This window comes from Scardinius erythrophthalmus (assembly GCF_964197995.2).
Source record: "Scardinius erythrophthalmus genome assembly, chromosome: 1".
Classification (NCBI taxonomy): domain Eukaryota; kingdom Metazoa; phylum Chordata; class Actinopteri; order Cypriniformes; family Leuciscidae; genus Scardinius; species Scardinius erythrophthalmus.
In genome coordinates, this window is record NC_138221.1 from 38,551,545 (window position 1) to 38,568,164 (window position 16,620).

The 16,620-nt window shown below is 39.1% G+C and overlaps 1 protein-coding gene across 1 annotated transcript in view; it reads left to right on the forward strand.

Moving 5' to 3' along the window:
* sdk1a (sidekick cell adhesion molecule 1a) overlaps positions 1 to 16,620 on the forward strand; it is a 369,950-nt gene that overhangs the window by 205,424 nt on the left and 147,906 nt on the right. The window contains exon 5 of the mRNA XM_081363124.1: positions 10,886 to 11,019. Coding sequence (XP_081219250.1) covers positions 10,886 to 11,019 — 134 coding nt within the window. The remainder of the gene's footprint in view (positions 1 to 10,885; positions 11,020 to 16,620) is intronic.

The window sequence follows — 16,620 nt, forward strand, 5'->3', positions numbered from 1 at the left end:
CAGTAGGTGGTGGCAAGTTACTGCTCGGAGAAGATCGACGCTCGCGGTGCCAGGTCCAGTGCATTAGAGGTGAATGATGGATCATCAGACAGGCATAACTGTAACAGGTCGTTGTTAGGATGACGAATTTAACTATACCATATTGCCAGGTATACGTATACCGGCAACAGTTTGAGTTGCAGGCACACATGCAGTTTAAAGGTGTCCTGTTGATGGTCGTCTTCCCCTGTATAACAAGTAAGCATCAGCAGCCACGAGTCGCATTGGTGTGACGTCAACTCCCCTCTTCGATTGATTGGCTAGAGGAGTATCTGTCAATCTAGAACTAGTGGACCAATGGTGACGCTTAAGCCCGCCCTAATTTACATGAAACTCGAACTGCAACATTTGGAAGAGCAAGCGCAGAACATAGAAAGAAGAGCGAAGAGAAAAACAGCACAAGCGTACAAAAGAGTAAAATATGAGCAGAAAATGCAAGAAAGCACAAAGTACACAGTAATAAAACCATACTTTTTAACAAAGCATGACTATAAGTTTAAGTTTTGTGCAAAATAACTTTTAATGTTTTTAAAGTTTTTATTCATGCTTGTTATTTCTTTATTCACGCTTATTATATTTTGATCCGTGACCACGTTGTTTACTATTCTGATCATTTTGCATTCTTTTTTTCAGTTTGTGCAATATATTTTTACATGTGTTTTTAAATTTTTGATTCACGCTTATTATTTTTTTATACGCGACCGCTATATATTTGGCGGGAATTTGATCCCATTAGAGTGACGCACGTTCATTGCGTTTTACCGTGATGAGAGTTCCGTGTCTTTATTAAACCCAACACATTATAATGATTTATCTGTCATCCACCCTCGATTAATTGGAATGTTATGTTTTTATTACTTGGCCCGCCTGACCCGCAGATTATGATCCGCGCAGCACTATTGGCAAACTATACGGTTTGAGAATGGACACGGGTCGGGAACCCGCAACAGAACCATCACGGTGGAAAAAGTGTATCTGAGCATGTGACTCTCTGTCCGAGTTTTGTCGAGAGCCGGAGGCGGCACAAAATTTGACGGAGATGGCCGCATCGTAATTCTCTATGCAGGAAAACCTATTTGTTCATTTATTTATTCTCTCTCCATCTCTTGGCACAAAGGTAACAATCGGTTTAATCTTGCGTTTGGTACTGTTGAGCCCCCGATACATGCCATGGCTCTATTATTTAGAAGAATAGCTTGGAACAAAGAGATTGAAAGGAAGTGAAGGCCCACATGGGTACAGCAGTGTTTATTTATCTCTCATAGGTCTATTCTCCCTGCTCCTCCACTGAGGTGTTCGTTAACCCTCACCCTGAAGGTATGCAATGCAGATAATGAAAAAGACTTGGCTGTTTTTGATCTTGTAAAGGAGGCTGTTTATTTCATATTTATAGGGGTGGAATAAAAAGAAAATGCATTAAAAGTTTGCTTCCTGGAGATAGTTCAAACCCTGGAGTTATGTGGTCTAGTTTGTTTGGTACTGCAAGAGGCAAAGAAACCCATCTGATGTGACTTGAAAGTTGTGTATGCAATGCGCAATGCGAATGGTATTTTAAGAAGAACTTTTTTAGATGCAGAGTTGAAGAGGTTGGAGTTTCGTCGAGAGCTTTGCCCTGTAACATTACCACAGTCTTTAATATTTTAAGTGAGAAACTATCTTGTTTGGACGTCTTTTCACTATTCCCTGAACCTGACTGAAATATCCCTTCAGACTCGTTTATATTTGATTGTCTGTATTGATGTGAACCTGAATATTTCATTGAAGGAAACCAAAGGAGATCCTTCAGCCCTGCTGACCAGCTTGGCTCGCCTCAGATAACGATTAAGGCAAGGCAAGGCAAGTTTATTTATATAGCACATTTCATACACTATGGCAATTCAAAGCGCTTTACAGAAAGGAATTAAAATAATCACAAAATAAAAGCAAGGAAAATTAAAACAGTTATAAAAATAAATTAAAAGAGATACATGATACAGGTATAAAATTAATTAAAAGAGTAAAAAGACGATACATAGATAAACTTCTCATCTGGCAAAACACTGGTGTATCATATTTTTCACAACTCTCAGTTTTACTCATTACAGTTTTTCCCATGGTGATTAAACTGTGTCTGTGGTGTTATTTCGGTGCCTAAGAAATCTATTGGACGTCTCCGATGGACCAGATTTTTCCCTAAAATCGGACTCACAGGGTAACCTCAGGTTCACTGCCCCATCAGTCCACACCCCAAAAACCCATTTGTTCGGAAGCTCTAGGAATGGAATCAATTCAGTCCGCACCCCACAGAACCTCGAGTTTAATTACGCATCAAACTCACTACTCTACCACAGACCCAGGTCATCAGCATGGTTTTATCTCTCAAGTTTCCCAATTAAGTAATTTATGTTTGTCTCTGACCCAATTCTCAGTGCCATTTGAGTTCAGTTTAGAATCAAAAGGAGGAATACAGTGCAATCAGTTGGACATACATTGGATACAGTTATAAAAAGAATTAAAAGAGTAATAAGATTATACATAAATAAACTTCTCATCTGGAAAAACACCGGTGTATCATATTTTGCACAGCTGCTTGTTTTACTGTGAGATTTTCCCATGTGGATTGTACTGTGTCTGTGATGTTCTTTCGATGCGCCTAAAAAATCTATTAGACGTCTCCAATAGAACAGATTTTTCCCTAAAATCGGACAGGAGGAGCTCTAGGACTGACTCACGGGGTAACCTCGGGTTCACTGCCTCATCAGTCCGCACCACAAAAACCCATTTGTTTGGAAGATCTAGGAGTTTAAAATAAAAAGGAGGATGCAAAATAAAATACAGTGTAATCAGTTGGATGTACAGTGGCACAGTACTCATTCAGTAAATGCACAGCTAAACAGATGTGTTTTGAGTCTGGATTTGAATGTGACTACTGTAGGAGCACATTTAATATTAATAATAACTCATAATTATCAGTTATGATTAATTATTAATATTTGGGTCAGTTAATTGGATTAACTTGAGGTAGCTAAATTAATATTACAATCAATTAATCAGTTCGAACAAACTCTTTTGATTATTCGTTTATTCTAAGAAAAGCCTATCTTTTATGGCCACCAAAAAATAATTATTTCTTAGCATGTACAGCACTTAGAGCTTGTAACAAGATCAAGATCGTAAAATGGACTTTGGTGCAAGCAGAGAATCAGAACCAAATGGGGGGGATGGGGGGGTCAAGAGCGCAGGTTGATGTTTTAAGGTGCTGTACTGTTTCTTCCAAAATTTTACCATTAATTTCTTCAAAATCAGACATAGTAACTTTCTGAGGATGTGGTCTGATCTGTCTTACCTCAGTGCCACACAAGGATATGCTGATCGCCTTTCTGATATTATTGATTATCTCAGAGAAGAAGGAAGCAAACTCACTGCATTTGCTGTCTGAGAGCATTTCACTGGGAATCTGGCTTGGGGGGTTTGTTAGACTCTCTAGCAAAAAGAGTGCATGTGTTATTTATTTTTCTTATTTATAGTTTATAATATTTGAGAAGAAAGTCTTTCTAGCTTTGCCTATGTGGCAAGGGGGGCGTGGTCTAGTGAAGTCTGTGACAGGAGAGAGGATCAGGAGACAGGTGCGGCGTTAAGTGCAAATGACAAACGTTGTCTTGTTTCAGTGATTGGCGTGGAGAGACCGCATATAAGCAACTGGGAAACTTCATTCAAAGAGGGAGACACATCTGTGGGTGAGCGTGCTGACTAACCAAGAAGAAAGAGTTTTGGATGAATGCTGAGTGCGGCAAGCGCGAGGACGTGATCACTGTTTATATTGGACTTTGGACTTTGTTGCTGCAGCGCCGTGTGCGCAACTTTGTTTTGTTGTTTTGTTAATTTATAAATAAATACCCACAGCCTCCACAAGCCGACCCTGTCCTCTTCCTTCCTGGAACTTGAATTTTATTTCCACATTTTAGTTCCACACTGCAAGCATGACGGTTTTCTTTATAGATGTTACAATGTAAGTTGTACATTGCGCCACATGCGCTCAGCTTTTCTGCATTGTCTTTTCCTATTTTGTACTGCTGTTGAGTTTCTCCAAGGTGCTTTTTGTCTGGCACTCTTCTTCCTGACTTTCACAGAAGCAATATCATAAATTACACTTATAAGTAATATGCGTGGAGCACCTTTTAACACAATGCCCAGATATTCGAAGATGGGTAATTCCCAAATGATACTTGCTTACATTGCTACACCCCCACCTCTCCTACCCGCTCTGTGGATTAAGATTAAGGAGATTGTTCTGCCTTCTTCTAACACATGCTTGTTAGATTTTAATAATTTTTTTTGTTTTTTGTTTTTGCAGCTGTGGGAATGGTTGCTTTTATTAAAGCCGGGCGCACACTGTGCGATTTTGGCCACAAATTAGTCGTCTGAGACCAATTTTGCAAATCCTAAAAGATTCCTCTGATCCTAGGCTAAAATCTGAAATCTTTGATCGTTAGTTTGTCATGTTCACCGACAGCCATTTAATGACAGTTGCGATCAAATTTTACAAGCCATGGTCAAAATTAACGTTATAGATTTCTTTGTAGCCACCATTTCAATCCTGCATGTAATGCAGCTCACCGTCACTCAACATGTCATTGATTGATGATGTAAAACTCCGGACAAGTTTTCTTGCGTGCGTCTGTTTTTAGCGTGTCTTGACTGTCGTACAGTCTGATATTAATGAAAACTAAGATCTTATAGTGTGACATGGCTTACATCGATGATCATGTTTGTACAGTCTGATAAGCAACGATCGTAAAGGACTATTATAAATCGCACAGTGTGCACCTGACTTTAGACAGACATTATGATAGATTCTTGAAGTTGGAAAATTGGCCTAGCCGGGATGTCTGGAGAAGCAAACAAGATAAGTTTCCACCATGAAACAAAAACACATTCATGTAAAACATCGCTTAAAGACAGATTTTGTAAGCGTGAATGTGTTTCTGCCAAAAACATTCAAGCTTTGCGTCTTAAACAGTCTCTGTTACACATGCTGGTTCAGAAATATGACCTATATCTCAATATAATCCACACTCGTGTTGCTTTAACAGCAGGGTTTTGGTGCAGATTCGATTCACCGTAAATTTTGTTTAATTGTCATGAATGCCAATAACACACTACAGGTTTGAGTGTCATTCAGAAATAAATTGATTGATAGAATTCCATTCAAATTCCAACTCAAGAACTGAAATAGAGCGCATTTGACAATTCTAAATTTCGCCCAACTCTAGTGCACTGGACCAGCAGGGACGGTTGAGTTTGGGTTCTGAAAGGGAATTAGTCATGGTTCTCGTGGTCATGGGGTTGAACTGGGCTGAGGGACGGATGAGGGCAGCAGGCTTATCTTCACTTGTACATCTCAGCCTAAAATGGCCAGCGCATTCATCACAGGGAGGAGACTGCAGAGGACTGCTACTTTTAATGGATATTAAGAAAGCAGACTCTAGAACTGTGGCCTGGATATTTTCTTGCAGAGAGATTTTCTGCTGTCATTGCATTCACAGCATTGATCATCTGAGCTCCAGCGCAGCTCCACCGTGTTTGTACGAAAGAGCCTCAGTGTGCTGTGATACATAACAATGCAGGAGAGAGAGGAGAACAGACAATCAATGGGCTTCTGGTGTTGTCTCTTCATGTCTCATCTCTTGTCTTCTCATCTCGGTCTCATCTCATCTATCTCATCCCCTCCATCATGCCTCATCTCTTCTCTTCTCATTTCTTCCTGTCTCTTCTCATTTCCTCTTCTCATCTCCTCTTGTTTTGACCACTCTGTTTTCTTTTCCCGTCTTGTCTTCACGTCTCCTCGATATTACTTATCACCTTTTCCTCTCCTCTCCTCTCCTTCATCCCAATCTTCTCCCCACCTCCTTTTTTCTCTATTTTTCTCTTTATGTTTTTGCTTGTTTCCTCATTTTTTCATCTCATCTTGTCTCCCTTTTCTCACACCTTGTATCGTTTAAACTTGTCTTCTCCTCACGTCTCTATTCTAATCTTGTTCATTGCCTATTTATATTTTCACACTGAACTATTTCTGTAAGAGTTGGTAAGCAGCACAATCAGGCCTCGACAATAAGGACTGCCCGTGGCCAGCGTGAAAGATGCTTGGGACAGTTGACGAAACTGCCACGGTCTCGATTGGACCAGTGCTGCATCGTCATGAATGTTTATCATTTGCACTTGTTTTTAAGCTTTGTCAATTTAAACATTAAAGGTGCAGTCTGTAAGAATGTAAACTAGTGGTCGAAATAGGTACTGCAGTCCAATTCAAAAGGAGATCGTCATTTCTCCTGCCACCTGCTCCTCAGACTGAACGGCACTCACACTGCAGTATCTGCAGTATTTGGTCTGCAGTATCACAGGCCAAAACAAAAACAAACATTCTAGCCTGGAAACACACATCTCAAAGTAAAATAACTGGCTATAGAAGTGTTTTTCAGAGAAACGAGTATGTGAACTTATCATGTTTCCTCAATATATGCAAACATATTATGGTATTTTTATGCTTTAGTAGAGGGAAAAAGTGACATACAGCACATTTAAAGCACAAATAGATGTGAAAGAGAACTAATTTCAGTACTCATGTGCTGTGAGAATTTTTGTGTGAACACACATCCGAAGTGCGCACACAGACAGCACATTAGATCAAAACACCCTTCTTGGAGAGTATCCTAGTAAACATATTTGGTTATGTCTTAAGTGCATGTAAACAATTGAGAAAGAAAATGCATGTATATCTGTATATATAGTCTTAAAGTGATAGCAGCCTAATATTAATGCAGCTGTCTGTGATCTTAATCAAACATCAAAAGACAAATAAATGACTCACAGCTCTTGACTGGATTACTTTTGTAACTTTAATGCAGTCTTATTTTATATTTGATGTACATTGTTCAATTTCTATACCTGAAAAAGCACCCACCTGAATAACACTGATTTCATTGGTATCTAAATTTTGGTGTCATAACCTAATTTATTACAAATACAAGGTTGCATGGGCCAAAACAAATGAAAACAATTATTTTATTTATTACTTTTTTTGTTGTTGTGGGGCTCGTGAACATTTTGGCGGGGCAAGTAAAAATTTTAACCACTGGCCCAACCGGGCCAGTAGAAGGAAAAAAAACGTAGCCTTCAGCCCCGGGAGGGCAGGGACAGAAAGTCTTTTCTGTTCTGTTGAGCTGTGAGGGGTCTGGTTAAAGGGACACTGAGATTTGGGGATGTTCTCTCTTATAGTTTGGGTTAAAGTCCATAGAGAACACACAGGGAGGTCTGGGCTTCTGGTTCAGCAGCTTCCAGAGAGGCTGTGCTTTATCTGTACTTTGTATGCTTTTCTGAGACACCCGTGTCTCCATTCACAGCATGATGCGGGGAAAGGCTTGACTCATGTCTGCAGACCACCTTAGGCATTTGAGCCTGAAACAAGAAAATTGCCATGACCTGATTTCATTCACTTTGAACATTTATTTATTTGATCCGGGGGCTGAATGGGAAAAGCAGACAGTGTCACTCTCTATGGCCTCCTATATGACCCTGAAGCTACTTTCCTAAGTTATTTTACTGTTTATAGTCTCACATAAACAGACACTTGTACTTGTCTTTTTACCCAGACCCACAGCATATTTCCTGGCACGATAGTTTCGCTTCATTTTTTACTTTCAGATAGACTTTGATCTCTTCTTTTGCATCACTTAGAGGCAAACACCACACAGACAACGTATTCCATGATTCCAACATAATTCCGGGTCACAATGCCTCAGGGCAGCGATGCTTCTGTCTCTCTGCTTGCTCCCTTGGCGTCAATGCAGTAAGCTTTTCTGTCCTCAGATGTGGGTGGGAGAAAGTTTTCGAGGCCTGAGAGCATCATAAATCAAAACGTAACGTCAGATCCACACAGCTGGGCTCCCAGGAACTGGGAGCACAATATGAGTTGCTGACATTTTAATTACTTTGTCATACATCTCAGGCTGGTAAGCCTATTTTGAGGGCGTAATTTATGGCAGTAAATGAAAACAAATATTCTCTAAACCATCTTTCTGAAAGCCTGTTCTTGCCATGTTGATTAATGGTAATATCTCTCTAGTTGTCTGTCCAGTGCCCGAGAGAATTGGGTTCTGGACCCTTACCGGCATGCGCACATTGCTTAACATTTCAGATGCTAGCGAATGTGTGCGCAGCCACGTTCCACTGACATGGCAGGTAAACAATATGAAAAAACTCTTCAGAGAGTAATTCGTCTTCAATTATGCCAATGACTCCCCCCATCCCCCCGAAAAGCCATTTTCCCTTCAGTTTTCAAAACAGAGATGATAAAAAGTGATTTTCAGAGCGTATTTCAGCAAATTGATCTTTAGATTTGATTGTTTTGTGTTGGAAATGGCTGGCCGGTTAAATGGTTGCTTTTTAGCCTGGCAGTCGTGCAGCCTTTTCCCAACAAATCGAAATGGTCGTCCTTTTTGAATATTTAGATTACCTGTGGCTCCCGGCACCTTTTCTAAGTGGATTAACATTTCACATGGCTCCCAACCTGCATCTTAATATGTTGTGGGCTGATATCAAAGAGTCCTCAGGGATCAGAAACAAGCATTCCCATTATCTTTCCTGCTGTGCTTTGTTTACCAAACCACGAGCAAGGGCCATTCATCTAGACAATTGTAATGGAATCCAAACTAGCAGGACTGATCATAAAATCACTTTATACACAGGTCGCATCGATTCCGCTCGCAGCATAACCCAGGTAAGCGCTCAGCCCCCGCTCTCTCGCATTTTACAAACCTCCTCTGGCAGCATTACGCAGGATCACACTTGCTGCTAGTAGGCCCTTAAATCATCATGAAGGTGAGCTGTTTATGTACACATCAGTTTGGAGCCTCAGATGCTTGCCAAGCCATTTCAGTCTATGCATATTTAATAATTAAAAGTCCATCAAGGCGGGCCGCTCTGACCTTTTAAAGCCGCCACTGACATCTGTGAAGGGTGCCTTTATTTCCCAGATGCAGCCCAGCCCGGATCCGCAGCCAGGTGTCAGGGTGCAGACAGCGATGTAATGCATCCTCATCAGCGGCCGCCAATCTCCATCCCTCGCGAACCCCCTCCCCACCCAAGCATCCGTGGACTTTTGATGGATCTCTTTATGCTAATCTGCACTTAATCATGAAACAGCAAAAATAGAATCAAGCTGAAACAAAGCTCATTCTAATTACACGTCAATATTGTTCGCCACGGAAGCAAAGACAGCTCTCTTGTTCCTACTTCTGCTGTATTTAATTATTAATTTATTTGTCTACTTGCAAACGTCTCTGAGACTTGAAGATCTTTTGTAGGAATCTGTCTTGGAAATAGGTAATGACTGTGGCGCTTGTACTCACGGCGTGTAGGAAGACGCTACAGGTCCCGCGGAGCTGAAAAACTAATCATAAGTTTCAAAGCATCCCCGAGTCGTGCTCAGCATCTCAAGGGCTTCTTCGCGGTGGTCACGCCTGAACAGAAAATCTCTTAGACAGCAGTGATGTGTAATTGAGGATGTCATCAATTAATCAAAAAACTAGGGAGGGGAAAGACTATGCATGATGAGTAGGAGTCAGGGCTGGAGATATGCAATCCATGCCTGCTTTCATCTGCGGAAATAAAAAGAAAACAATTCCATCCTGCCTACGTGGATTCCTGGATTATCAAAGCGCCATGTTCTCCATGGCTCAGCACCAGTTTGAGATGGTAATTTTGCCTTAAAGAGGCACAGAGAAACTGGCACCTGAATTAATTGACAGTGATACACATCTGCCACTAAGTGTCTTTCCTGCAAACTTTGAATTGATGGATGAAGTGTGACGAGTTCTAATTAATCATTAGCGCAATAGCAGCAGCTCTGATATCAGTCCACAACCGCCTGAATCAGATAAACCCTTCTTAAAGGTATACTTCACTCAAAAATGAACATTTTGCCACCATTTACTCACCCTCATGATATTCTCAGCCTGTATGACTTTCTTTCTTTTTTTGTTGAACACTATATTTAAAAGAAAATGCTAGTTGTTTTTCCATACAATTACTGAGGCAAGGAGGGCAAGAAGCCATCAAAGTATCGTAAAAGACCAAAATTAATGTAATTTATTAAAACATTTCCTCTCCAGTGAGATCTTTACCACTGTGACGAACTTGAGAATCGAATCAGTCTGATTTGTTTATTGAACAAATATTCCTGTTTTTGTGAAATGGATCAAATGATTGGTTCTTTAAAAAGAGGTTGGTTCAAATGAAAAGAATATGTGTTTTCTCCTGGGATGACCCTTCAGAAATCATTCTTAAATGATGGTGCTCCAGAAACATTTTTATTTTTTATTTTATTTTTTGTGATACGTCATTTGAACTATTTTTATAATACCGTTATGAGACTTCTATGCTCCTTTGTGTCCTTTTTCAGTGAACTGTTCCTTTTCACTTTTTCCAGTGTTTCCCAAGTCTGGGTCTCAACAAACAGCTTCCTCACTTAGATACTAGCCTGGAGGTTTATTATCACCAACAGCGGTATTTCTGTCTGTAATGACCCTTACCACTCATTGATTCTCAGCTTGTGTCAGAATGAGGGATCAGGTACATTGAAATCGCTCAGGGCTCCATGAAATTCCTCCACGCCAGACGTGTCCCAGTCAAACCCATGGCGCAATGAGTTCATGGCAAAGCTAGTTTTATGTAACCCAATATACATCAGTTAAGCACTAATTATAATGCTGTCACTCTATTGCGATAGTGGAATTTGTTAGTGTACCAGACTAATTGTCAATAATGGTTTAACATAGCTGTATTTCATTCGCTTTGTTACTCTCCACAGAGCCATAACATTGGAGAACCAGCTAGTGGTGCTTGCCACCGCTGCGGCGGACGCCGGGAGGTACTACGTCCAAGCTGTTAATGAGAAGAATGGAGAAAACAAGACAAGCCCATCCATCTACCTGAATGTGGCAGGTAAGTTGAGGGGTGATGCATTTCACTAGATCATTTCTATTACCCTGCAGCTAATGTCACATGGCCAGTCATTGATGCAGCTGAGACAGAACTATCGACCAGACGTGGGAATTATGGCTTTCTGTTGGTCCTCTCCCTCTTTTGTTTTTGCCCATGTGTTGTAGACACAGTTTAACAAGCTAGTTTCAGAAGCACGCCCAGGCCAGCATGCAGATGCAAGGTACCTGTAATTCCCATTCCCTCAGGGGGCCATTTAATGTGGTGCATTCATCAGAGAGGAAGGCCATCCGTGGAATGACACAGAGAATCTGTTTGTTCTAGTGACACACTTGGATTTGCTAGCTGAACGTTGTTTGCTTGCTGTTGTCGTAGCTGCTTTGGCAGGTGCTACTGAGCATCGCCTGCTTTCACAGTGCTAATGCACACTTCCCATTCATGCATATACAGCCACTGACAGCCCGTTAGAGGAGGCAAGAGATGCTGAGCCTTCTCAAAAATGTATTCAATATGAAAGTTGCAACTGAATTGATACAATTTATTGTAGTTTTAATCAGTGAACCTACTAATGTGCATTACTCAGATTTGGTGCTGTTTTTTATCATGCTGACGGCATACAGGCTCTTCTCGTTAGTTCAGACCAGTCAAAATAAATATTCCACTGACCTTATGTCATTTGGTTCTATCCAAAAAGTGGTCAAAAAGATCAAAGGAAGTAGAAATTCAATTAGCCTGCAGTAGAAATAACCAGTCATTATCAGAGTACCCTTTCAAACCAATTAGCTTTTCACTATTGCTTCAGTGTGTCATTAAGCCTGCTTGTGGTTAATGCAACAGGTGAAGAGAGGTTTTTGTTTTTTTTTAGGCCAATTTAATAAGTTCTCAACCAAATGAAAGACTGAACTACAAGGCCAGATATAATGTTTCATAATGAAGGAGCAGGGGCTAGAGGTAGATTGAGTCCATTCAAGATACAGTACCGTTCAAATGTCTGGGGTTAGTACATTTTAGAAAAGTTTTTGAAAGAAGTCTCTTATGCTCATCAAGGCTGCATTTATTTGATCAAAAACACAGTAAAAACTGTAATATTGTTAAATAATATTACAGTTTTAATTTAAATTTTTCATTTATTTGTTCATTCCTGTGTTGTCAAAGCTGAATTTCCAGCATCATTACTCCAGTCTTCAGTGTCACATGATCCTTTAGAGATCAGTCTAATATGCTGATTTGCTGCTCAAGAAACATTTCTGTAACACTTTGCAATACGGGTGCACTAATATGTATGAACTCATGCACAGATAATCATGAGTTAATGGATGACTCATGAAGAAATAAACCATTCATAATGATTACTGCATCAGCAACTAATAAGGAGTCTACTATTACCAAATCCATATTTTTCAGGATTCTTTGATGTATAGAGAACAGAGAATTTTTAAAGAACAGAATTTTTATTTGAAATAGAAATCTTTTGTATCTAAACGTCTTTACTGTCACTTTTGATCAATTTAATGCATGCTTTAAAAAAACATCTTACTTGCCCCAAACTTTTTAATGATAGTGTATGTGATTTGTTTCCTATAATGACAACTGTTGGTTTGATGATGTTATATGTTACCTATCTTGTGTGTGGACTTTTAGGTTATTTCCTTTTTGGTGCCCCATTTCATAGTCAGTTTGTAGTCCCGAGGTGGCGGATGAGAGCTGGATCCAAATGCAGTGTGTTTAATAAATCAAGATAAAGATACAAAATAAACTCAAAAAACAAAGGAACAGAATTGGAGGATACCTCCATACATGGACAAGGCCTGAAAATAAACACAGGAAACACTGGGGTTTAAATATACAAGGGGATAATTAGAGACCAAGACACACCTGGGAAAAATTAAAGAACAATATACAATATGACTACAAAATGGGGCATCAAACAGGAAATAACTTAAAAGACCACAGACGAGGTAACATATAACAGGTGAAAGGAAAAATTAGAGTGCAGATGAGAGATATATGCGGTGTCCCAATTCAGAGGCTGCATCATTCAAAGGCCGATTGAGTCACCGCGACGAAGGCTGTCCCATTTTGAAGACTCCTTTAAATGCAGCCTCCAAATGGGTCCTTCGTATCCCGTGAAATTAAGGATTCAACAGATGTTCACTGCCTTGCCTACCCCCGATTTCATTGTGCGCCAACAGGATTTTTTTTTAGAGAAATTGCTGAATTACAACTTACTCAAATATCTAATGATATAAATGTAAAAAAATAAAATTAAATGTTGACTTAGCTATATCTTTCTAAAATGCAATTATGTATAGTTTATACTCTTTATCATGTACAGAAATGGACCATAGGAAACAGATTTAGACAGTTTGTGAACACTGGTTTAATATAACTTTCAAAACAGTCCAGTACAAACGTTATTGTCACTTATCAACGGCAGCTGTCACAGTTGTTAGGCGACAAGTACAGTCCTCCGTAGGCTTGACCATCCCATTTAACAACGCTCAGTCCGACCTTCGCGGCCTTCGCAGTCTGAGTACTTCGAAGGATGCGGCCTTTGAATTGGGGCACAGCCATCGACTCTCTCATATCAAGACAAGCTCACCTGCAGTGTTGGGGAAAGTTACTTTTAAAAGTAATGGATTACAATATTGCGTTACTCCCCCAAAAAAGTAACTAACTGTGTTACTTTGTTACTTTTTATGAAAAGTAATGTGTTACATTACTTTTGCGTTACTTTTTCTCACCTAGGCTGAACTTGCTTGGGTTTTTTTTTTAATAACATCAAAAAGAGTTCTATTTTTGGCAAATGTTAAGGCCTTTTCACACCAAAAGTGAAATGAATAAGCCTCAGGCTGAAGTAAATGCATATTTACGTCTGAACAGTAGAGGGCACAGCTCAAACAAACCTTTCAGCTGTTCTGCCATTCTGGATTAAAGAACAATAGGATACAGGAGAAGGAAGTTCAACACTCTTATTTCTAAATCTAATCTAAAGTAATATTTGCTTATTAGTATGGTTGAATTAGATAATTGAATGTCAGCAGCAAAGACACTGGTTAGTAAAGTGAGATTAAATACATAAAATATATTTGTGTAATTTAATATAGTTAATTATAAAAGTTTTGTGTAAAATTCTAAGATTGCATTTTACTGTTTTTATTCATTTTGAGGAATATTGGATGTTTTCGTGCAAGTGAGATGAGTAAAGTAATGCGTTACTTTGCTAGTTATTTGAAAAAAGTAATCTGATTATGTAAGTTACTTGTAATAGGTTACCTTCAACAGTGCTCATCTGTGAATGTGATCATAATCATCCAATTCAAAACTTATTTAGGGATGCAAAATATTTTTGTACCATATCCAATGTGGAAGATTATCGGCCAATTTTTTTTTTAATTGGTATCCAACAACATTGGATATAAATATAGAACAATAATGGATATTTAATTTAGCTAATTTCCCCAATTTTTACACTTAGACTTTATCTTATGCTTACTTTAAATTTATTTTTAAAAACAATAATTCAATAACACTTTTAAATGCCATTTTTAGCAAATCTCAAAATGCATTCATACTGTACATTATGATCTTGTGATGCGTAAATACATGTGTAGCATTTCAAAATTACTGATTTTAGTTTTTAGTGTTTATTTAAAATTTATTTAGCATGGGATTTTAATATCAACCATTGATTGGTTAGTGACCATAAGATAAAATAATTATCAGCTTATTGGTAACGTCCAGAATTTTAATGTTGGTGCATCTATAAACCTAGTAAAATCTTTGGTTGTGGCAGTGATTCCCTCACAAGCTGTGGTGGATTACGTCATTGACCTTAGGGAAATGGCAGCGAGCTAGAATTTAATGTGAGATGAAGGAACATTGAACTAGCATTATTTTTTCAAAACCAGATGAAACCAACTTGATGATTTGAAGAGTGTAAATGAGCAGAAGGCTGGAGGCCGCTAATAAAGAGAGACTGGCGCTGAGTTTCTATACCAACTGCAGAGTTAATAATTCAATTGAATTATGAGTTTTAATATCCTGATGAATGGAGTGCATTTAAAATAGCTTCTGTAAAAGCCTTTAGCGTGGTTCTCTCTTCATTTGCTCTTCAACAGCTTCGGTTTGCAGATTATCACATCAGATGATTGGTGTTGAATCTGTGAATGCGGTACAGATAACATACAATTGCGTTGATCATAATGAGCTTGTATGTGTGTATAGCTCTGTCACAGCCAGGGATTTGTTATGTTGGGATGATATATATATATTTTTTTTTTCCGTTGTCGAAATTAAGCAGTTAATTAATTTCCCCATTGAAGTGCTAATTCCTCTGATATTTGAGGAACAATAGTGCCGAGCCCAGATGAAGGGGCCTATCATCATGTGACTGCACTGTGGCATTTATGCCAAAAGTCTCATTCTACACAGCGTTCTCAGGAAGTAAACAATGAACGACAGAGACGAGGAAATAAAGAGTATCCATTGGGGAGCGCCCTCCCCCCCTCACTCCCTCCGAAACCCTTTTTAGTTACACTTACATATTGCAGATGAAAGCTCCTATGTGCGTTAAGTACAATTCAAATGTCAAGACTGCCCTTGTGGCATTTCCTGCTTTTTAAAAATTACCCAACATTCACCTCAGAGCTGCACGGCAAGTGCTATGAACGAAGCAAAGAAAAATAACCTTTCTGAAGAACCATGACCTTAGTCTTAGTGCAATTGGCTGTACTAGCTTGCTAAGACAACCGTCAAATCTCTAACCCTCCGTATGAGCAATAGTAACACTAATACAGAGGGATTGAGATTTGAACACACCACTGATCCTAAGTAGTAAATGTAATATGTCCTTTACCGTTTATGCTGCATTCATGACCTCAAACCATGTTGCTTGTTGAGGGAGTGATGTGCTTTTACTTTTTTAAGTGATTAAGCATTTTTTTTTCTTGGTAGACGATAAAACAGGCAAAGAAATCCCATAGATTATTTACAGTAAGCAATATACACAGGGGCCAGAGGTGGGCTTAAAGGATTAGTTGACCCAAAAATTAAAATTCTCTCATTATTTACTCACCCTCAAGTTGTTCCAAACCTGTATGAGTTCTCAACATTCTTCTGTTGAACACTTAAGATATTTGGAAGAATGTTGCCAACCAAACTCTTGATTGATGGTAGCCATTGGCTTCCATAGTATTTCTTTCCTAACTTGTGGGTGAGTAAATGATGAAAGAATTTTTTTTCTTAAAAAAAGAACGAAAACTATAATGGTAATGGTAGATAAGCATCCATATCAAGCAAAGTTCATTATAATTTCACCCTTCAGTTTTGTCGTCTGCCACTTAACTTGTTGAAATTTGTTAAAGTCGGATGGATTCTGATTGTCAACTGACGGTCAATGTTTTTATTGTTCATCAGCTGGAAAAATTCTGAAAGTGATTCCAACAATATCGTTCCTCTGTGTCGTTATTGTTATATCTGTCCATGGTGTGAACGGGCCTTTAAGCCAGTAAGCAAACACCCCAAACAGTCACATAGCAACACATTTGCAACCCACACAAAATGGCGGCTATTTTGAGAGTTCATTCTTTGCTTTATTGTTCA